At 46.3% G+C, this 22,036-nt stretch overlaps 2 protein-coding genes across 2 annotated transcripts; both read right to left on the bottom strand.

Moving 5' to 3' along the window:
• Positions 1–8,184: 8,184 nt before the first annotated feature.
• On the bottom strand, positions 8,185–13,230 carry LOC123830974 (olfactory receptor 2A14-like). Its single transcript, XM_045857594.1, has 2 exons — positions 13,217–13,230; positions 8,185–9,121 (listed from the first exon to the last, which is right to left on the bottom strand). The coding sequence occupies exons 1-2, from the start codon at positions 13,228–13,230 to the stop codon at positions 8,185–8,187; spliced, it is 951 nt and encodes a 316-aa protein (XP_045713550.1).
• A 7,130-nt stretch (positions 13,231–20,360) lies between these two features.
• Positions 20,361–21,293, bottom strand: LOC123830977 (olfactory receptor 13-like). The gene has a single exon (XM_045857598.1). The coding sequence runs from the start codon at positions 21,291–21,293 to the stop codon at positions 20,361–20,363; it is 933 nt and encodes a 310-aa protein (XP_045713554.1).
• Between the last annotated feature and the right edge of the window lie 743 nt (positions 21,294–22,036).

Raw genomic sequence — 22,036 nt, 5'->3', positions numbered from 1 at the left:
GAGAGAGTCACATCAGTATTGCCAAATTCTACTTAAATACAGCTGGACACAATAAGTAATGTTTGAAACTCATTTAATCTCTGAACATGATGAATAATAATTTTGTTGAATGTAACTCAATCTTTATCAGTAGTCAGTAGGAACATTTGTTTAGTAACTTTTTAGTTAATTACTTTTGTGTCTCCATCAATAAATTATTTATTTTAGATGTATTTATCATTTTATTTTTATTTTTATTACCACTGTTATCATTTGGCTATTAAAAAATAAGCAACATGAAAGTAAAAGGGAAGACACATTAAATCCCTTAAGCAGACACATACTGCAGCAGAGAAGAAGATATCACGGTGAGAATGAAACACTAGGAGCACACAGACAGAGGTTCGCCCAAAGGGCGGCACCAGCAGCTCTTCCCCTGGGCGGTCCTGGGACTCGGAGTTCCTTCAGCTCTGGAGCTGTACCCACTTCCCCTGCTCTGGCCGGGAGTCTGGCACTCATTCTGTCCTGCTGGATGATGGGAGAGAGAATTCTCCATCACATACTGTGATTTCCAGTCTGACAGCCATCACCATGAGCTGATCACCTGGGATGGTCAGGAAAGGAAGTAACTATATGGTAAACTTACATCTTACCTGGTTTCTGCAAGGAAATGATTTACTGTCACGCTTCCTGGGAGACTCTCTTCCATGGAGAGAACTTTTCCGGACATCACTCTCACTGTCCAGGCTAGGTAACACGGACCATCTGGAATCTGGCTCCTCAGAGCCTTACTCATGGCCACTGCCTGGCTGTAAAGCCCTGGCTGAGACTGCGTGCTGGCTCTGACCACCTCCACGCAAGCACATCCAGAGGCAAGTGTGAGAGATGCTGAGGGGGTCAGGGCCCTGCCCACAGCACAGCAGGCAGACAGTCCCCAAGGTGGGGAAGGAAGAAATCGAGGCGCTGGTTCCACTGACCTGCAGTGCCCCGTGGGAGTCAGGAGGACAGAGCAGCAGCAATGCCAGTCCCGTGCACACAGCCACGGGGGTGTCTGCTGCTCTCCTGTCTTGCCCCAACTCCCCACGCTGAACTCGACCTCCCAGCACAAATCAGTCTCTTCTGCGTGGGATTTTCTCAGGAGCATTTACTCTGACCTGGAATAAACCCCACGGAGGAGAGAGATGCACCTGTGAACAGGGGCAGCCCTTCTGCAGCTTCTGCAGGTGGAGACCCAGACACCAGAGGGGCCGCAGGCCTTGCAGTGAGTCCTTCAGAGAACCCCAGGGGTTTGTGCTGAGCGTTCAGATTCCCATGAGGATCATAAGATATTATGCCTAGTTATCTTCTCCCCACAGGTAAAGAAAACACTCTCTGAATTCCCTCTCTGGAGGAGAGTGAAGATTGGGTCTGAAAGTCCCTGGTGGGAGAGCGCTGGGGACCAGGCAGGGCGGCTGTGAGCACTGTGCAGCTTCTGCTTGAACTTGCAGTGATCTCAGGGGCTGTAACCCTGAGACAGACACCACGAATGATGGCAGCCACACTCTTGAAATGAGGAGCATTATGAACTGTGCCTCTCTACATTTTGTAGAGGGTAGGATCCTGTGGAACCTGATAGGGTGACCCTGAGAGAGAACTGGCCCCCAAAGTCAAGAAGTGTCGCCCACACTGTTGATAGGTCCAAATGAGGAAGGATTATAACATCCATGAGCAACAATTACTGAGTCCTTCTTATGTTTCAGAAACTGTGCCAAATACTCATATCGACCACACAGTTCAACGTGATCATAGTTTTCCCTTACAGATGTGGAGCCCAAGTCTGAGTGCACGGCCATCAGTCCTCTGAGTGTGGCCCGGGGCCCACAGGGCATCTCTGAGAACCTTTCCAAGGCTCTGCGGGGTCCGAACTGTTTCCACAGTGACACCCAGACACTCTGCCTCCTTCACCCTCACCCTCTCGGGGGTGCACAGTGGGGCCTTTCCGGGGCAACGTGACGTCCGATGCGGCAGCAGAGAGAGCGCAGGAGACGTCAGCCCAGCTGCTCTCTGCTCACCCCGCACTTAGAGGGTTTCCGGAGCTGCACACCACAGCTACCCTTGTCACCATTTTCATGTTCCACACAAGATGGTTGTCATCAACATACATTCTTTATGTTAACATGGAATGGAAATAGTGGTAAATGAATTAAAAGCACGTATTTAATAAACTCTCAGTTTTCATTTCTATGTGACACACACACACCAACACACATAAACACTCAAATTAAGTGTCTCGGGTCCTTCGTCATTTTTCAGAGTTCACGGGCGTCCAGCACGGAGTGACAGATGACCAGTCTGGCAAGGGCCAGAGCTGGAAGCCAGTGAGTTCCATGGGACATCAACTGTGTTTCAGGTTCCTGTCGCTGCAGCAGATGAACACAAACGTGAGAACGGGCTTCCACCAGCACCGTGTGCGGTAGTGTCTTGTGGTTCCCGTGGGCTGTAGGCCTGGTGGGCTCTGCTGCATCCTCAGCGCAGGATTCACAGGTGGAGACCAGGCTCTGGCCGAGTGTCTGACCCCATCTGGGGCCCTGCCTGTGCTCCCTCCGCCTTCACTTCCCCCTCTGACTTCCTCTCTGCCAGGGGGCCAGGGAAACTCTGCTCTTAGGGGGCTCCCCTGACTGGGTTCAGCCCACCACCAAAGCCTCCCCCAGTTTAGGGTCAGTTGGTCAGGAAAATCATTTCACAGCAGTCTCCAGGCCAGGGCTGGATTAGGTGACGAGGGGACAGGTGACTTGGGAGGCCTTCCTCAGAATCCCACCTGCCTGCCGAGTGCTTTCCTTACCTGCTGTCCTGGGTCCCCACTCCTTACATCCTGGGTTGGTCCTTAGAGAGACACCCCCCTCCCACTGTCTTTGTTATCAGTGCACCTGCCTCCAGAACTCCCACCCCACACCGTCTGGGCAATTCTGAGTCCCACCTCGGAAGAACACAATTTCCATCCTGTGCCTTACTCTCAGGGACAGGATTACAGTGTTCCAAGTGTCTGTTCATTTCGTTTATTAAACTTACCTGAGTGAACAGTTGGTTGCACAGCCTGCCCTCCTGGCCCGTGGACCTTCTACAGCAAAATGCACAGACCCCCTGAGCTTCCAGGTAGAGGGCACGTACACAACAGATGTGGTCACACTTTATTTAGCACAAGAAACACGGCCCCAGTGCGGCTGTGCCCCACACCTGTGGCCCAGGGACAACTCGGAGTGACAGCTGCATCCTGTAGAAAGCCATGACACACCTCTTCATACTTCTGTGCTAATTTGATTGGTACCTGCTCCCTTTGAGCTCTGTTATTCCTGCCTTGTAATAACCTGTGCAGAACTCTCAGGCACAGAAATGAGCAGACAGATAAATCACCATCTTCCTCAGGCTGCATTCGCCACTGGTGTTGCATTCTGAGGAGGCTTTAACCTGGTCTTCCAATACTTTTGACCGTCCACAATGGTATTCCAAATGACTGACTTATGTGGGGTCATTGGATCTTCTTAATCCACTCATTCCAGGTAACAAGTCATTTTCCACGGACTGTTCCTCCTCATTAAAGTAAACTCAGCTTCTCTGGTGAGGCCACAAGAGCCACCTGTCTTTCCCATAGCCCTTTGGTTCTCTCTTGGTGGACAATCCAGCACGCTCGTTATTTCCCTTGTATACCAATGGCATGCAGTTGCAAGGTATCTTTTGTTACCCCACAAATTACTGGGTCTCCCATATTATTTTTAGAGAAGTGGTAGTCCCCCCTCAATGTAACAGTCTGGATAGAGACCATAATGTCTCCTAGAAACTTCCTCCTGCCACATGGAGCCCCTTCCCAGGGAATTCATACCTACCGGGTGAAGTCTATGTTTTGTTCCCACAGTGACCCATCGTCTCCTTCTGTTCTGTTCAATAGCTCTCCACCCACAGAAATAAACATGTACCTGTGCCCAGCACCGCAGCTGGTGCCTTTGGTCCTTTAAACCAGGGACATTTCTTAGCCTACGATCATCAAGGTGGACAGTTACTCCATGACCATCCAGCTGAGAATTGAACAACACACAGTCTGATGGCCACATGGAAAGTGGTTCCTGGAAACCTCTTCCCAGACGAGAGCCGGTGCCGTAGAAGCAACCTGAAAACTAGGAGTCAAAAGTTACTGCTGCCTATCCAGAATTCCATCCAATCACCAACAAATTATCCAGTTTGTCATCTTGTCACGTGAGCAAAATGGGTCCCAGTTCAAGGCTGCTCAGGACTGCATGCTTCCATTTCACTCTGTCAGCTTCCAAACTCGAGGTTGTTTGAGCAAACATGTGAAGGCTCGCCACTTTGTGCATCTGGCATAACTGTGCTAAGGGACAGTATCATTCTGCAGCTGTGAGCCTTTCTTGAGGCTGCAATGTAATGTCAGATTTCCTTACCTTCCTTTGTTTTCCCTCAGCTCCACCTCCTTCTTCTCCCCACTTATCCCTGATTGTCACTCAGATTCCCTTCTTTGGAAGGGATAGTAGGTTCAGCCTGTGCTGTTACAGGTCACTGGCTGCTGAGCACGTGTCTCTCAGTCCAACCCCATCCACAGAGGGTGGAGTCACACAGGGTCAGGACTGGTGGGCCACCTCAACCACCAGGCAACACAGTTGCGTCACTCTCACCCCAGTGTTGCCCGATGGGGTCAAAACACAGGCGCTCCAACAGCCGTCAGGAATTCTGGCACAAATATTTTCAGGTAGAGCTACAGTATCTTGCTTAGGGACCACCTCTGCTCCTGGGGCAGGAGAACAGAAAGTTGGGATAATGTGAGGGAGAACTGAATAGTGGTACCAGCATCCCCCACACCTCTTCCCTCAAGTAGTGGGGCCTCTCCCCGGGCCCTGCTTGTGTTGAGTGTGAGCGCACCCTCAGGAAGGTTTATAAGCAAGTCCTTCAAGCCTTATCTCCCCACTTAGATAACAATCCTGTAGACTGCTGGTCCAAGTCTCTTAACAAACCACCGCTTGGAGGAGGATGGGTAATGACGTATGCCCCTGTGCTGGGCTCTCTCTCTGGCCGCTGTTAGACCCATGAGCTGGAAAATGCATTCTTTGGTCTAAGGGAATGTGACGTGGTGGTCCCAACAGAAGTGGCCCTTACTCCTCTCATCACAGTTTCCATTAGTTCATTAAGCCTATTTTCAGAGTAGTCACTTTGAAGAGCTTGTCCATGAAATCCAGCATCTGGTTCTCTTATACTTTCTGTTGCCTATTTTTCACCACCCCCAAGAATGGGTCATACTTTCCTGTTTCTTTACATGTCTCATTAGTTCTTTGTTGGAAGCAGGGTGTTTTAGATAAAACTGGGTATTTAGACCTTCCCCACATCTCCTCTGGAGCTTTTTACTGTTATCTGCTTGGTTCTTTATTTATTTGTTTATTAATTGTCCAAATAGTTTTAGTGAAGTCTGCTCTTCCTCCACTGCACTTCAGTGTGTAGTGATGATATCAGAGGACGCTGTTTGTCAAGGAGGGCGCCCCTGGGCATGCCTCCACTCTCCCTGGGTAAAGAGTGGCTGTCCCAGTGTCCAACCATACTCTGCAGTGAAACTCCACACTAACTGTGGGCTGACGAGTCTGTTGCCCCCCACAACGATCCAGGGCATAAATTGCTGGAGAGTAACTTCGAATCAGATGTGGGCTCCACTGAAGGGATCCATGAAAGGTTACTGAGTATTTGCATTCCTTTTGATCCCTAGCAGGTCCCTACTTCTTTTCCCAATTCTTGACTGCAAACTAACCAGCCAACAGTTCAGGCTATGTCTCCAATGAAGCTACCAATCTCTTCCCAGCGATCCTTCAGTATAGTTTCTATTTATTGTGGGGAAACTTAGACTTGACTTTCTCCACCATCTGTTGCATAGAAAGTCAGCTCCTGCAAGAGAGGTTACCAGCTACTGGAGGACTGGCCTACTTGTACCCCCAGTCAAATTCTCTGAGACTCTGTTTTTGGCCTTGTGTGGGGATCAGGGCATACTCCCCCCTGAGTGGGATCTCCATGGTAGGAGCTGAGCTCTCAGCAAGTATGGGAAGGAGGCACTAGTCTCAGGTCTTCCTGACTAGCTTTTTCTGGTGTGAGACCACCAAGGAGACTGAGTTTGTGCCCAAGAAGAATCTGTGTCCCATGAGTCAGTTCTGGGAAGAAGAACGGATCCTCCACTTGGCTCAGTCAATCACCCAGAACTTAGCCTCAGCAGCAGGTGGCTGGGGAGCAGGGTGAGGAATGCTGATATCCCATCCCTCCTGATGGCCCTCTGAAGGGACCATGGGTAGAGAGGCCACCCTGTGGTGGGTCGTGGCTGCCTGCATCTGGAATCTTCTTGTCCATGAGCTGGGGAGGGGAGGGAGGTGACTGATTTGGTTCACATGTCACAAACTCTTACTCTTCTTACCAAATTCTTGTAGATATTCTTGAACACATGTTTCTTCATTTGCTACATGCTCTCAGGGCCATTTCCAGATAATTGAACTGGTTGTTTAAAACAATTTTCCTCAGTTTCACTGAGAAGCATATCCACAGATTTTGCCACACTCTCATGGCAGGAGGAGAATTCCCGACTAGTGTGTTCTCCACGTAATTTATTGTGAGATACGGTTATCAACGTCAAGTATAATATTTTCATCACTCGCTTCTATTTATCTGTCTTCTGAACTAATTCTTCATTTTTCCTCCACAAACCATTGTATGCCACACTGGAGGAAGGGAAGGATTCTTAAATGCCATGGCTAGAGAGTGGCATATTCACCTGCCGCTGCCTACAGGATGTCAACTTTGGAATCTCCTGTGACATGCACTTGTGGCCTTAGTAGTTATTTCACAGCCATCCTCTATGACAAGTGTTTTGGGAACATCGATCTGGATGGCCTTCATGGGTCTTCAAAGCTCCTGGGCTTCACTGCACCTGCAGGGCCTGCCAGCACGGGCTGGTGGGGCCTCATGCACTGAAAACCCCCATTTGTGTCAGACCCTCTACTGAGTGCAGCTGGGGGGCAGAAAAGAATTTGTTTTACTTTATTCTTACAATTGGAAGCCATATATTTTAGAAATTTGCTTTAGGATTTTAGGATATTGTCTAGTTTGTCAGAGTTTGATAAGTAAAAGCTATAAAAGTTATTTATTTTCATTTTATTTTGCTTTTAGAGGACAGGGGTTCATCGTTTTGTGGGCTTGAAGTTTGCACTTGCCAACTGTTCTTTTACAAATTAGTTCATTATAGTTTCTTTAAATAAATATTTGGAGTGAGGCTTATGGAAGCTAGAAATGTCCAAATCCTTTGTTGGACGTGGGCAAGAGGTATTTCTAATCAGATCACAGAGCAGTGTGTCAGGGGGATGTTTTAACACCAGGGGACCCACAGAAACGGAGAAGAGATGCATGTGCTGCTGCATGGAAATCAGAAATGGGCACGTGGATTTCCAAACTGAGGAGGACCAAGAAAAGCAGGAGAAAACAGCAGCACACACTATGGGACAGCACTTTACATTTCAAGGGGGAAGAGAAGCCAGATGGATTTCAAGTGAGGTTATTAAGTGTGAGATAACTCGACTCCGAGTTTCAGAGCAGTCCTCAGCTGTGGAAGCCTCTGGCACCACCTGTCCACATGGCCCCATTCTGTCCACAGTGCAGATTCATCTATTAGAAGCAGTCCAATCTGTTTGGATACACCCCCTTCAGGGGTCCCCTGCTCCTGCCTCCTGTTGTCTGTCCCATGTGGCCCTGCATGTCTTCTCTCTCTAGGACCTGTGGAAATGATAAACTTTGTTTTTTCCTCAGCCTCTCCTGTGTCTCCTCTTGTGGCTGTACTTGACTGAACATCACATTTAAAATGTGTATGTAACACACATGGTCTGTGACTTGCATTTCTTTTTTCTTAATAGTGACTTTGATGAGCAGAATGATGAATTTTTAAAAGTTTCCATATTTGTCAAGATTTCAAAATTTATGCCTTGTGTTTCTGGATAATCTCTGAGAATCTTTCCCCACCCAAGGTCAAGGAGACATCCATCTATTTTATTGTCAAAAGTCTATATGGATTCAGGTGATTAGTTTAAGCCTCTAATAGTCTATTTTAATGTGACATCTATTATAGCATGAGGCAGGAAATGCTCCCCACCATATTTCATAGGGAGCAAAGGCCCTCAGCCCCATGTTGCGGTCTGATGTCCCTCAAGTTGGCCCCTCCTTGCACAGTACTCTCCGAAGGGCACCCTTGACCTCTGCATTCCTCAGGCTGTAGATCAGTGGGTTCAGCATGGGGTTGAAAAGGCTGTAAAACAGAGAAAGGACCTTCTGCTGCTCCTCAGGATGGCTGGACTTGGGGGCCATGTACATGACGATGGCGCTGCCGAAGAAGAGCCCCACCACGCCGAGGTGGGAGGAGCAGGTGGAGAAGGCCTTCCTGCGGCCCTCCCCAGACTGGATCTTCAGCACAGCAAAGAGGATGCGCGTGTAGGAGACCAGCACCAAGCACAGGGGCCCCACTAAGATAAACACACAGGCAGCAAAGATGACAAGCTGGTTGAGCCCAGTGTCCCCACAGGCCAGCCTGAGGACAGACAGGATCTCACAGAAGAAGTGGTTGACTTCATGAGGCCCGCAGAAGGGCAGCCTCAGGATAAGAACTAAATGGACCAGAGCCAGGAGGCAGCTAAACACCCAGGATGTAGCAGCCAGGACCATGCACACTCTCCAGCTCATGATGACAGAGTAATGGAGGGGGTGGCAGATGGCCACATACCGATCATAGGACATCACCACCAAAATCAGGCACTCTGCATGAGCAAAGGCCAGATACAAATAAGTCTGCATAAGGCAAGGGACAAAGGAGATGGTTCTATTCTGGCTCACTAAGTTTGCCAGCATCTTGGGGACATTGTTGGAAGCATAGGACATGTCAATGACAGCCAGGTGGGAAAGGAAGAAGTACATGGGGCTGTGCAGTCTACAGTCTAAGCAGACAAGGCCCAGGATGACACCATTCCCCAGAAGGGTGAGGGTATAGAACAGAGAGAAGAGTCCGAAGAGGACAAACTCCAGAGCTGGCTCGACCTGGAACCCCAGCAGGGTGACTTCTGTGATCCATGTCTGGTTGCCCCCCATGCTCCTGGGGCGTGGATAGACACGTCTGTGACCGGAACAGGAGGGTCACAGCTGTAAAGGAATCAGGACACAGAATACTTACCAAATGTTACCTTGTGGGCATTTAGCAATGTCCTACTTTGAATGGATTCTTTATAATTTGTTTTTAGTTATAGTGTAAAAAGCTAACTTGGTGTATTCATATACATCAGGAAAAATTCCCCTTGTATCAATGGAATAATAGAATATACATCTATGTATAGATAGATACTAAAATATAAGATAATACATCATTATATAGTCTACCTAATAGGACACACACACCTGTAGACATATTTTATTTTGGAGAACTCACGGATCTGGCTTCCCTTGCAGGGCACGGGCCTGGATTATTTGTGCAGGAAGAAGAGAAATGGCCCTGACCAAGCATGTGCAAGAGGGGGAGTGCCATTTCCTGGGCTCGCTTGCCTTCTTGGCCCAACATAGGAAGTGATTAGGCTCCTCTTTTCTTTCTGGGCGGCTTACTTATCCACCCACCTTGCCACATGCTTTCCTACCCGCTTTCTTCTGATCTGAACCCCCTTCAAAACAACATCTCAATTTTGTACTGTCTTTCAAACTTTACAAGCCCCTCCTTTCAGCAGCTGCCTAATATTTCCTAGAAGCATCTTCCTTTTTCCTCTTTCCCATCTCCAGTAGCTTTGTTTTGAGAGTTTTAGCTACATCTTCATCTGCACTGGATGCTGGAATGCAGACACCAGTGGAACGGTAGTATGGCTACATGCAGTGAACCCAGACATACGTCTTAAGTTCAGTTCAACCTGGTGACATTCCTGCAGTTGTTTCAAGGATGAAAGCAAAAGGGGAAAACAGATTAACATGACCAGTGAATATATTTAAGAGGACAGCTGTATTATAATTGCATTTTTGCGTCGTTTCTCTTTTCCTGTTTATAACTTGATATAAGGACAGATGTCACAGCTTATCTCATTTTCTGGCATGCCAGGAACCTCTGTTGTCACCAGTCTTCCCAGTGTTGGCAACTCACACGGTCATCGAATCCCCTGCTGACCACCCACAGCTGCTCTGATGGATTCTGAGCACCGACAGGGGGTGGGCCCAGCTGGAGCATCAGCCGGTTGGTTCTTCCTCAGGAGCCCCTCCTGGCAGGTGTCCGGGTCTGAGCAGGAGCCGAGGAAGGAAGGGTCACCAAAGGGCCTGACGGTATCATCACGCCGAGGAACCACACAGCCTGGTGCTGTCCCTCTACACTTTTTTCATATGTTTTCAAGAAACTGCCTGAACTATCTTCATTTTTAAATGTCAAGGCTAAAGATTCATATCCAGAAGAATATTTAAAAATAACTCTAATGCTTTCTTTAAGAAAAAGTTTAGATCCTTAGATTCATATTTTAAAATTGAGATTATCCTCTACAGACTATTTTTTAACTACCATTTTCACTTAAAATAGTGAACAATTTTTATGTATTAAAATAATATCTTACAGATGTCATTAATCATTAGTACGATATCTTACTATCACACGTTATTTAATTTCTTGTTGGAAATTTTTTACTTCTCTAATGTTTAATAACATCGAGATCAACATTCTTTCAAACTGAAGCTTTGTCTATACTCATGATTATTTCCTTAGGATGTACTCCAAAAGGAAAACTGCAGATGCTAAAGATGCAGACGGCTCCAGAGCATTCAGTACCTACTACCCCCAGCCTCCCTGCAGGAGAGCTGCTCCACTTTTTCCCTCTGACCGCCTGGTGGCGCTGCCTCCTTCCCACCTGGTTGTCAGTACTAAGCATTATCAGGTGCAACCTAGGCAAATTTGATATGCGAATTATTTTATCCAGTTTAAATTTACATTTCAATAATTCCTTGACCGTTTTCCTCAAGTGCTTCATCTGTTCCAACCTCCGTTCTAAACTCTGGAGGGACAGCACTGGGTAAAGTCAACATATTCTGAAGGGGTAACGGACAGCGAAGGAGTCAAGAGGTGTATTTGTCATCTGTGCCTCCCCGTTTAGGGGAAAACGTCTCTGCCCCGGGACGGAAACACCGTGGTGAATACCTGCCCCTGTGTGTCCTCGAATTTACATGATTTGTGAAACAGGACAAAGGAAGTGGGGATGCGCCTTTTCTGCTCTCATTTTTGGTCCCGTACATTTCTGCTCCCTCAGGGTAAAGCCTACAGAACAGCTTTTGTCCTGGTGGAGGGTGGGAGCGAGCTGGAGGTTGCGATCTGGAGAGAAATTTTGTCAAAGACATGAACCAGGTTTCCCCGGTAAGCCTCAGTAAGACCTCATTTGCTTTTCTACTTGGTTTCTTGTGTCTATCTCTGACTTTATTTCTTCAGACTTGGAACAAGGAGAGGTCACGGTGAATGACGCCCCTACAACACGAGGAATAAACAACTCAATAAAACACTTGTTGAGAGTAAAAGCACCATGAAGGAAATAAACAGGCTGAAATGACAGAAAGTGACTTGGTTCGATGGGGGCGGGGTGCTTCTGCAGGTGGGATTGTCAGGAAAGGTCTCTCCAAAGAGGAGACTCGTGGGCAGAATCTGAAGGACACAGGGGAGCGCACCTGCCTGCATCCCAGGTGGGCCGTGCTCTGCCCACGGAGCAGCAGAGGCGCAGCCCCCAGGCAGGGAGGGCCTGGGGAGTCCGGAAACAGGAAGAAATCCAGTGGGTCCGAACCATAGTGACCAAGGTGTACATTCTTATTGAAATGGATGTAAAAGTTTGTAAGTTGGAGATGTTTAAATTATTTGGCTACCATACAGCCACTGAAAAGGACAATATTGGAATAAGAAGGATAATATAAGACTATATAAGGATAATATGATGCAGTGAAATAAAAGATTTTCCACAGAAGATCAAAGCATGGGTGTACAATATGATCTGATTTATAGTTTATAATATGAACATATTTACTCAATGTCTTGTGTGCCTATTTACATATATGTTGGAAAATTTTATAAATTAAACATGAAACCGTTGATGCTGATTGTCTCTAGAAAGAAGGATCATGCGGGCATTTGCCTTTCATGTAAATTATTTGCTTATTTGTAACTTTGTAATAAACCCTATGCATTCACAGCGGAAAACCTAGACATTTCCATTTGGGAAAAGTCCACGCTGTGACCTACAACTGGAGCTGCACCTTATTGCTGCTCATTTGGACAGGGACCCTCGCCGAGCCGGCCCAGGAATGTCAGAATGGGGGCAGGTTTGCTCAGAGCTTCCAGTGGGAGAACTAAGTCACTGCATCATGGGACTCGGTTAGCCTTTGACAGGAAAGGGGACATTCAAAACCCAGTCCCATTGTTCGCTATAGAATTTTTCCCTGAACTGTACTGATAGAGAAAAACATCAAACTCTTCTGTTGACTAAAATAGGTAAAGGAGGATGGCCCTGGCCCGTGTGGCTCCCAGGGACAATTTTGCTTTGTGGACGTTTGTTCCACAAAGCAAAAGGTCAGCCGTTTGATTTCTGGTCAGGGCACAGGCCTAGGTTGCTGGTTTGGTCCCCAGTTGGTGTCCCTGGTCAGGGCAGGTAGGAGAGGCAGCCACTTGATGTTTCTCTCTCACATCGATGTTTCTCTCCCTCTCTTTCTCCCTCCTTTCCCTCTCTCTAAAAACAAATGAATAAATTTGTTTAAAAAAGGTAAAAAAGGATTTAAAGTCAGGTGGAAAATTCCCACCACACCCACCCAGATGGAAAAGAGAGCCCAGGCAAAGCAAACCTCTGATGTTGCACACACCACAGACAGTGAGCTGTGCCATTCACAGAAGCACGTTTCATTGCACTCTTAGTTTTCTCATTGGGAATGCAGTTTCTGGGGATTTCAGTTAAAAACCAAAAGCATGACAAAATGATGAAAACCAGTGCCTGTCAATGCAGAACCAGAAGTGACAGGACACTGAGTGGTCATTTAGTGCAGGAATCTTTCCACCAGTTTCTTAGAAAACGCTTACCAGTGCATACTGCATATCCCAAGCTCCTGACGGCTGCCTCTTGCCCTTGACACTGCTTGAGTGACGTGTCCCAGACTCTGCCTCTGTGAATTCCTGTACTTACATGCCTGTGGTTGACCCACATGCTTGCTAGGAGACATGTCTGATCAGAGTGCCTTGCAATTGGAACTTTGAGAGACGTGCGCTCTCTTTCGTGTGAACTTCTGTGTCTGTGCCTGCATGCATGTGGTGTTTCTCTTCAAAGGAAGTGGCCCTCTTAGGCTGATTCCCGTGACACTTCACTGGAGCTCCCAGGAAACAGAAGCCAACTATGGTCAGTAAAACATCTTATAAAGTCGAACAAATATTACTGAATTGATTCTATCAGAGCTCACAGATATACTTTTGACTTCTAATAAATTGATTTAGTTTTAACTTCATGCAAGCAGAGCACAGCAAATGGATATATATTGAAATTCCAATCAGCGGACATGTAAGATGGGAAACAGACTGATTTTCTGGACAACATGAAACTAATGACGGGAGGGAACATGGCCCTTTGTGGACACACCAAACATGGCCCTTTGTGCTCCGGGGTCCCCCTGGATGAAGCTCAATCGTGGGCTCAGAGAACTCTGACTCCCCGAGACTTCCAGGAGCATGGACATGTTGTACCTTTTTAAGTCTCTTCTTAAATGAGCATGTCATCATGGAAAGTAGCGAACAACAGTAATGGTAAAAAATTGGATAATGCCTTCAGAAAAGGTCCTGTCTGCAAGTCTTTAGAGCTAGTAAGGACCCAGGAAGCTGGAAAGACTAACTCCCTTTCCAAGGATGGTGCTTGAATGAGTCATGAGACCTCCAGGGGACAGGAGCTAGAGGGGACAGGCAGGCCGGCTGAGAGCAGGGCCTGGGATGGTCCCTTGGAGCACCACAAAGGCCACGCCCGTGGGCTCCTCTGCGTTCCCACTGCACCGGGGCCAGGGACCTAGGGCAGCACGAGGGGGCTTCAGCTATCAAACGTGCAAGTAATTAGCTTCCTCTTCCCAAAGGATTAGAATTGACTCATCAAAGTTCATAATTAAAACAATGTGAATCATAGAGTTTTGCATATATTTTGGTAAGATAGTTTTGAAAGACAAACCAATAACTTAGGAAAAAACTGTAAATGGCAGGAATAAATAAGGAGGCAGACAGAATTCTTAGTGAAATGACTTATTTTGTACCAGGTGAACCAGGGACAAACCACATATTCTATGGGAGCCAAGTGCACTGTGTTACAGTTTTGGGGAAGGTCAGCAGGGAACACCTCTGTCACGACGGTACTGACACACACAAGTTGTGGATCAGCTCCTCTGTGAGCACAAGGAAAATAGAAAAAGACAGAATAAGGTGAAAGCAATTCATTTTCCTTTTAGACACTGGCATGATTTTGCATCTTAAATTTCCCTGGTCAAGAAACCAGGTGGGTTTTGTTTGTTCGTTTGTTTTATTGCTTTTGTGTTTTGGTTTGTTTTTATCTAAGAAGAAGCCTGGAGCGGGTACAATAAACAGGCAGGTACCTGAAATGAAGATATAAGTGACCACTGTAGGTACACATTGAGGAAGATCGACAGTGCACAGACTAAGGGGGAATGAATCTATTTCATGAATCTATGTCTCTGTTCTTCCACAGGGTGAAGATTAGTGGGGGCTGCAGAGAGCAAGGTCCTTGAATAAGAACGAAAGCAGCCTGGTTAACAGCGTCCGTCAGCCCAGCGTTCAGATCTCGATGCTGCAAGGTGGACGCCAAGAGTGGGGGTCACTCAGTCTAAGCCTCATTGTTTGCACCTGCAAAACAGTGACAGCAGGCACCCAGAGGGCTGGTGTGAGGCATACAGGTAATGAAAGCTGCAGACTGGGAGTTAAAGGGCCGATGTGGAGAAGGAAGACCATTCTACTGGTAGATGTTAGACGTTAAATATTAGGTGTTACTAATAGTATCAAGGAGACGACAAAATTCAAGGGGGAATCCAAGTCACTGGGATTACAGGGCCAATGAAATCATGGTAAATTCTTTCAGATTTCTCTTGCTTTTCTTTTTGGTTGATTTTTAGTTTAAGTAGAAAGCACACTGTTATAATTTTGTTTCTATTAGTGTTTGTATATTAATTTATTAAAATTAACTTTTCAAAGGAATTTAAAGAAATGTAGGAATCTTTTAAAGAAACTTCACTCCTGGACTGGAGAAGAAAATACAGGATTTAAAACTCAAAAGGTGGTTCTGCCGTATGAACTATCCCAGCGGGAGACAGACAGACAGACAGAGGAGAGGCAGAGCAACTACTGAATGGAAAGGGTAGGGGGCAGGGTTTGGGATACAGAGCACTGACTGGCAAACAACGAGTCTGTCACTCAGAGTGAGTGCTCCAAGCTGTCGTGTGGGGCGGTGCAGATTGGTCAGATCTTCATACTGAGAAATTATCTGCCATCTCCAATGGTTACTTTGACCCTAACAAGTACCGTAGTTTAAGAAACAACCATGGAATCTGGGCACCACAGCCTGGGTTCAAATCCCAGCCTTGCTACACGCCACACTCTGGGCCTCTCTGCTCCTCCGCTTCTCCACCTGCAAACACAGGGAGAACAGCAGACCATTCCTCATAAGGGAGTTGAGAGAATCAAGTGAATGAACTGACATGAGACACTTAATAAGTGCCTAGAGATATATTAGGCATTTTAAAAACCAGCATTGGAGAGAAACTTCTGGATCCAATAACCACAAGGAAACAGGTTACATGCTTAAGATCCCTGCACTAAAATAAAGACCAGCGAGGGAATCTTAATGGCAACAGATGCTGGCTTTGACCTGTAAGAGAACTCGAACTTGCTTCTGGACAAGGGACAAGTGGGGCCTGTTTGGCCAGACAGTGTTCCCGTGAATCTGCAGGGACACGCAGGACACAGGGTGGGGAGGGAAGACCAGACCCAGGGCCAGCGAACCACCTGTCTGTGACTGCGGGGTTCTTTCATTACAGGAAGTGGCACCTGGGCCACGTGGCCCCGAAGGCCTCGGTAGCCCTGTGGCCAGACCACATTCTGCATGGGTGGCTGGCTGATTCCACCTCTCTGACACTGTCCTAACCAAGTCAAGAGCTGCCAGCCACCTAAGGATGACAAGGAGGGGCCTAGAGAGCCACAGGCATCAGGGCCACACCATGGGCAGAGGGAGAAGCCCTAGTGTTCTCCTCAGGTCCCTAGTTATGGAGATAGACTTAGGACCACACATGCAAGGCATTTTGTCACCCATACTTAAAGCCGGTCATTTCATTCACCCCCTTTCCCATGTCCCACCTGCAAACGCCTCCTCAGGGCTAATGAGATTGATTACTTACAGTGGTGTAATCCATGTTCCGTTCTCCAAACAGGGCCTGGGACTTAGAGGAAAAGAAACCTCACAGAGGGGGAAAATAAAAAAGAGGTTGGTCTCCTCTTTGAAGGGGACTGACTCCTCGGCAGTGAAGACCAGACGCAGATCTCCTCAGAGAACTTTAAGATAGACTTGCTTTTTTGCCAGGGAAGGCCTTTTCTGTCTTCACTGGAACCCATCTCCCTCCCCACAGACACAGATAGTGATTCAGGGGCAGGCCCTGGGGAACTACATCCACTCACGCTCTTGCCAGAGAGACAGAAAGGCTTTGCTACCCTCCTGTGGCGGCGAACCAGGGAATGCATGCCCCATGTTCATGCATTTTGCTTTCTCAGTGCCCCAGGGGAATTTGTGTGTGTTTATTTGGGAGTGGTGAGTGTGTATGTGTGCATGTTCGGGAGTGGGTGAGGCCAGGATGTCTCTAAAGTATGCAAGCCCTGACATAGAAAATAAAAATTCAGTCATAGAGTACTTTTTCTCAATACTTATTTTATCAGTTTTAAAATTGCTCTATTCTGGTTCCTCCTGTTTAATTGTGGAGGAGAGTCTGTGATTTTTTGATCTCTTGTGGCAGGGGCCCCGGGGATCCTGTTAAGATACTATCTCGGAGAAATTGTTACCTCCCTAAAGACAAAGCATGACTGCCAAATAACCACTGCGCATGGATCACACGTATTTCTGGCCTGGAAGTTTAGGTATACCTCTCCCTTAATTTTCTATAGTTTGCCCTCCATTTCTAACATCTCCAGATTCCTGAGCCACACTTGTCTTCCTTCATCCTGGGTGAAAGCCCACAGCCAAAATGAAAAAGGAATCTCTTTCTCGCTCACTGATAATGTTTGATGATTGCAAAGTCCTTCCCATTCTAACTTCCTAATAGTATCTTAGCTGAGTCCTCTAGAGGATCTTAGTTCTGAAACTGGCGGAAAGAGCCCTACACAATAACAGCAACATGGTTCATCTACTGGGAGCAGAAAACATATTGCAGTATGTAAGAGGAGACAAACTGGGGTTTTTTTTTCCCCCTTAAAATAATCTGTGTCCAATGGAGTGTCGCGCCACCTACCTCCCTGTTCTCCAGGACACACTCTCTACCCGAGTCAAGGCCTCCTCCCCAGTGCTGCCACTCTTGAAATTCCCATTCCTGGGTACAAGTCTGCCTCATCCTTTTATCTCCCACTTGAGTTCAGACAGAATCCCTGTCCGTCAGAGCGCTCGAGGGGCCCTCTTCAGTCTCAGCTGGCAGACTGAATGCTCCTGTTTAAACGACCTTCACGGTTGTGCTGAAGTCACCTTCTTTTTACTTTTAATATTCTTATATTGTTCACCTTTCCTACATTTTACAAGCAAAACAAGCTTATTGTTGAAAAATAAATTTCACCCATCAATACCCAGAGAGAGGTAAGGATAATGATTGGGTGCATGGTCATTCAGATATGCATAATGACCAGTTTTAATTTTTTTTTTAAATTTTAGATCCTCACCTGAGGATATGTTCATTGATTTTTGAGAGAGAGGAAGGGGGAGAGAGAGAAACATCCATTGGTTGCCTCATGTTCGCACACTGACTGGGGATTGAACCTACAACCTTTTGATGTAGGGGACGATGCTCCACCCAACTGAGCCACCCAGTCAGGGCACCACGTGTATATCTTTTGATGAGGACAACATGAGGGCATTGAACACAGATCACAGTGGGTACCAAGAGATGCCATGGTTCATCATCTTTGTTTTATTTTTTGGTGCTAATCTTTGAAACACTAGAGCAAAAATATTTACTCTCAAAAATCTTAGATTTCTTGTGTGTTATTAATATTTATATGGATTACTATTTTACATTTCAGTAAGAATAAACATTACAAAGCATAAACAGCACCATCATTAGGGATGGACTTTGATTAAATGAAGGTCAATTTAGGAATAAAAATGTTTGCAAATCACAATTAGATGCAAACCCATAGCTATACCTAATATCCTTTTAATATTATTTCTGCTGAGACAGAAATTCCTCCTTCATAGACTTCAGTCCTGTCTTAGGTTTTTCAAGGCCACTTGGCCCAGAGCATTTCACTGGGCTGTTTGAGAAAAATAAAATAAAATAAGCAATGATGAGAAGTTTGAAGTGTTCATGACTGTTCCTACCATAACTTGCCATGGTACACCTTTTTAGCTGTGCAATGCTATTGTAGGACGTACTCCACCAAAACAAGGGAGTAAACCAAAAAAGAGGGAGACATGACATGAATGAACTGAGGAGTTTAACACTGGATCTTCAGGATGCCAAAGAGGATGCATGTGTAGGAGACCAGCACCAAGCCCAGGGGCCCCACTAAGATCAAACACAGAAGCAACAAAGGTGACAAGCTGGTTGAACCCAGTGGCAGCACAGGCCAGCATGAGGACAGACGGGATCTCACAGAAGAGGTGGTCGACTTCACGGGGCCCACGGAAGCACAGCCTCAGGACAGCAAACACCAGGACAAGGGCCAGGAGGAAGCTGAATGCCCAGGATGTTTAGGAGCAAATCTCATTTTATTTGTCTCATTAAGTCATAGTCCTTGTTCTTTCAAAATGATAAGAGTATGTAGAGTACACTGTTAATAATTACAATGTTGAGCTCTTATTATAATTCATGGATTCTGCTAAGCATTTTGCACATAGTATTTCCTCTCAATAAACCTTAGTAAGTGAATTTATTTTACACATAATAAATCTAAACTTCAAAGAATTTAAGCATGCTTTGTGTGAAAGAAATCCATACATTTTCTCCTTTAAAAACACTTCACATACACATAAAACATAATTTTAAAAGTAGATATTTCCCTTTGATGCAGTTTAAGTATTCAGGTTTAATTTAAAATATAATTTAAGGAAAGTTTTGAAAAAGTCTCTATACACCCCTTCCACTAGTTCTTGACTGTGTTCTATCACTTCATGATTGTGTAGATTTCATGTTTGACTGAAGTGGTTATTTAACTCACCTCATATCTCTTACTTTAAAAAGCACATTATTACTGATAATTTATAGCTGCATATCATTGGTCAAACAGTCATCCCAACAATTATACAGTCTGCTCTTATTTGCAAGAATGTTCTAAGTTTTGGTCATCTCCCATAGGACACAAGTGACTGAAACAATGACAGAAAATGTGTAATTCTTCCCAGGACTCACAGCTATATCCATTCTGCCTTGTTCCTCTTGTCTCCAGCATCCCGGATCTCCACCTACACTGCAAAGGCAGAGAAACACAGCGGCAGAGAAATTTCCAACGTGTCTGTGTGTTTTAGACAGACATCCTTGAGCGTTGTCTTCTCCTTGTTAGTTCCATCAGAGTTACACCTTTAAATCTCTTTCCCTTGAAGTCCTGGCTCATGTTCTTCCTAATTTAAGTTCTTGATGCCTCAGAAAACATCAGTGTCCAAGAAATATGCAGGAAAACAACCAAATATTTTACATGTAGACCAATTTTTTGAAGATGACAGTTGTTAAATTTAAAATATTTCAACAATTACTATGTAATCAGTCTCAACTCCTTTGTTTTAAATATTCTGCCAATAGCTTGTTTTCCTCAATAAAATTTTGTCTACAAGTACTGATTATGGAATCTTTAAATTTATTTCATCCTATTCAGAATATCCCGAATGACCATATTACAAGTGCGTGCACCAAGCAGAGAGCTGGAAGAGGGGCTCATTTACTTGTCCAGCATCCTCGGGGGAAGGGAGCACAATGGGCTTTCTCTGGAGGTAGTCACAGGACAAGTTGAAGAACATGCAAAAGATGTTGTAGTCCTAGAGCACATCTCTGTATCCTGTGCACGTATCAGGTGAGGTAACACATTGGGTCCCTCTACACTCAGTTATCTTTTATCAGTGAGGTTCTCACAAAGGTCTTCCCTTTTCCAGCCTCCTTCTCAGAGCAGCCTTGACTTCTCTGTTCCTCAGACTGTAGATCAGGGGATTCAGCATGGGATTGAAGAGGCTGTGAAACAGGAGGAGGTATTTCTTCTGCTCCTGGGGGTCCCCATGTTGGGGTCCAACATACATGATAATACCTGTGCCATAATAGAGCCCCACCACGCAGAGGTGGGAAGAGCAGGTGGAGAAAGCTTTCCAGCGCCCCTCTGCTGACTGGATCTTCAGGATTGCATGTACAATGTGACCATAGGAGACCACGATAGCGGACACTGGTCCCAACAGCATAAACACTCCCCCAGTCATAATCAGAACCTCGTTAAGGTGGGTATCTGCACAAGCCAGTTTGAGAATGGCTAGAATTTCACAGAAAAAGTGGTTCACTTTCTGGGGACCACAGAAGGGCAATGGTAAGAGTAACAACATATCTACTAGGGCCAGGAGGACTCCCAAAGTCCAGGAAGTCACTGCCAGGGTGATGCAGATTCTCCAGCTCATGATGGTAGAATAACGAAGGGGCAGGCAGATGGCCACATACCGATCGTAGGACATCACCACCAGGAGAAAACATTCAGTCCGACCACAAGTCAAGAAGAGAAAGGTCTGCGTCATGCAGCCAGCAAAGGAGATGGGCTGGGCTGGGCTCAGGAGGTTGACCAGCATCTGGGGCACTGTGTTGCAGGCATAGGCTATGTCGACAGTGGCCAGCTGGGAGAGGAAGAAGTACATGGGGGTGTGCAGTTTGGAGTCCAGTGAGATGAGCCCCAGGATGACCCCGTTGCCCAGGAGGGTGAAGGCATAGAACAGGGAGAAGAGCACAAACAGGAGCAGCTGCATCCTTGGGCTGAGCGGGAATCCCAGTAGGAGGAACTCTGTGACAGAAGTCTGGTTGCCCCCCATTTTCCTGGGAAAGAGACAAGGGAGAGAGCTCATCTAGTTTGAATGCCTGAGGGACGAGTTTAACATGGGAGACATATGTGTGTCATCATTTCTTCCCTCAGAAAACACCTTCAGTGACATGTCTGCCCTGTTCATCAGTTACTAAGTGAATACTGTGCACTGCAAATGACATAGAAAGAATTTTTTTCACCTTGATAAATTAAATGCCAGTGTTCTATTATACTGTTCAGTAAACTTACCTTTATTTCCAAACTTCCACCACTGTTCAAAACTTGTTAACACGCCTACTCCCTCCCTAAGACTGGACACTTCCCTTAGTCACACAACTGCTTTGGAGGTCTGCCTGGGAGAGGCCCGACCCGCAGTGCACACACAGCCACCGTGGGGAGGGGGCTGTGGGCCTGAGTCTGCACCCACACGTGAGGCTGGGAAGGAGGACCAGGAGCCTGTGGGAGATCCTCCTATCAGGGGATCTCACAGATTCGTGCCTTCATTAGATGCCTTATGTGTTAGCCTTGTAATTTTTACTGGCAGCATCATCTTGAATTAAGTTGAGAGCATGGCAGGCAGCCTGCCTCAACTTTAGCTGGATTTAGGGGAGAGAACTTTGCATTTTCACCTTTGTACCCACAGACGTTCTACTGTGATCATGCTGTTTCATGATTGGATATTACCAGTCACACACTTATCCCTATATAGATATTCATACTCTATGCCTGTATGTGTGGATAAAGTATATGTTA

Source organism: Phyllostomus hastatus, unplaced genomic scaffold, assembly GCF_019186645.2.
Source record: "Phyllostomus hastatus isolate PE091 unplaced genomic scaffold, TTU_PhHast_1.1 phas_scaffold_142, whole genome shotgun sequence".
NCBI lineage: Eukaryota > Metazoa > Chordata > Mammalia > Chiroptera > Phyllostomidae > Phyllostomus > Phyllostomus hastatus.
Note: the sequence above shows the minus strand (reverse complement) of the source record. Positions and strands in the feature narration are given on the sequence as shown.

What these genes read in the sequence shown, in the direction of transcription:
- LOC123830977 (XM_045857598.1), bottom strand. Translation starts at nt 21,293, where the DNA reads ATGGGGGGCAACCAGACTTCTGTCACAGAGTTCCTCCTACTGGGATTC.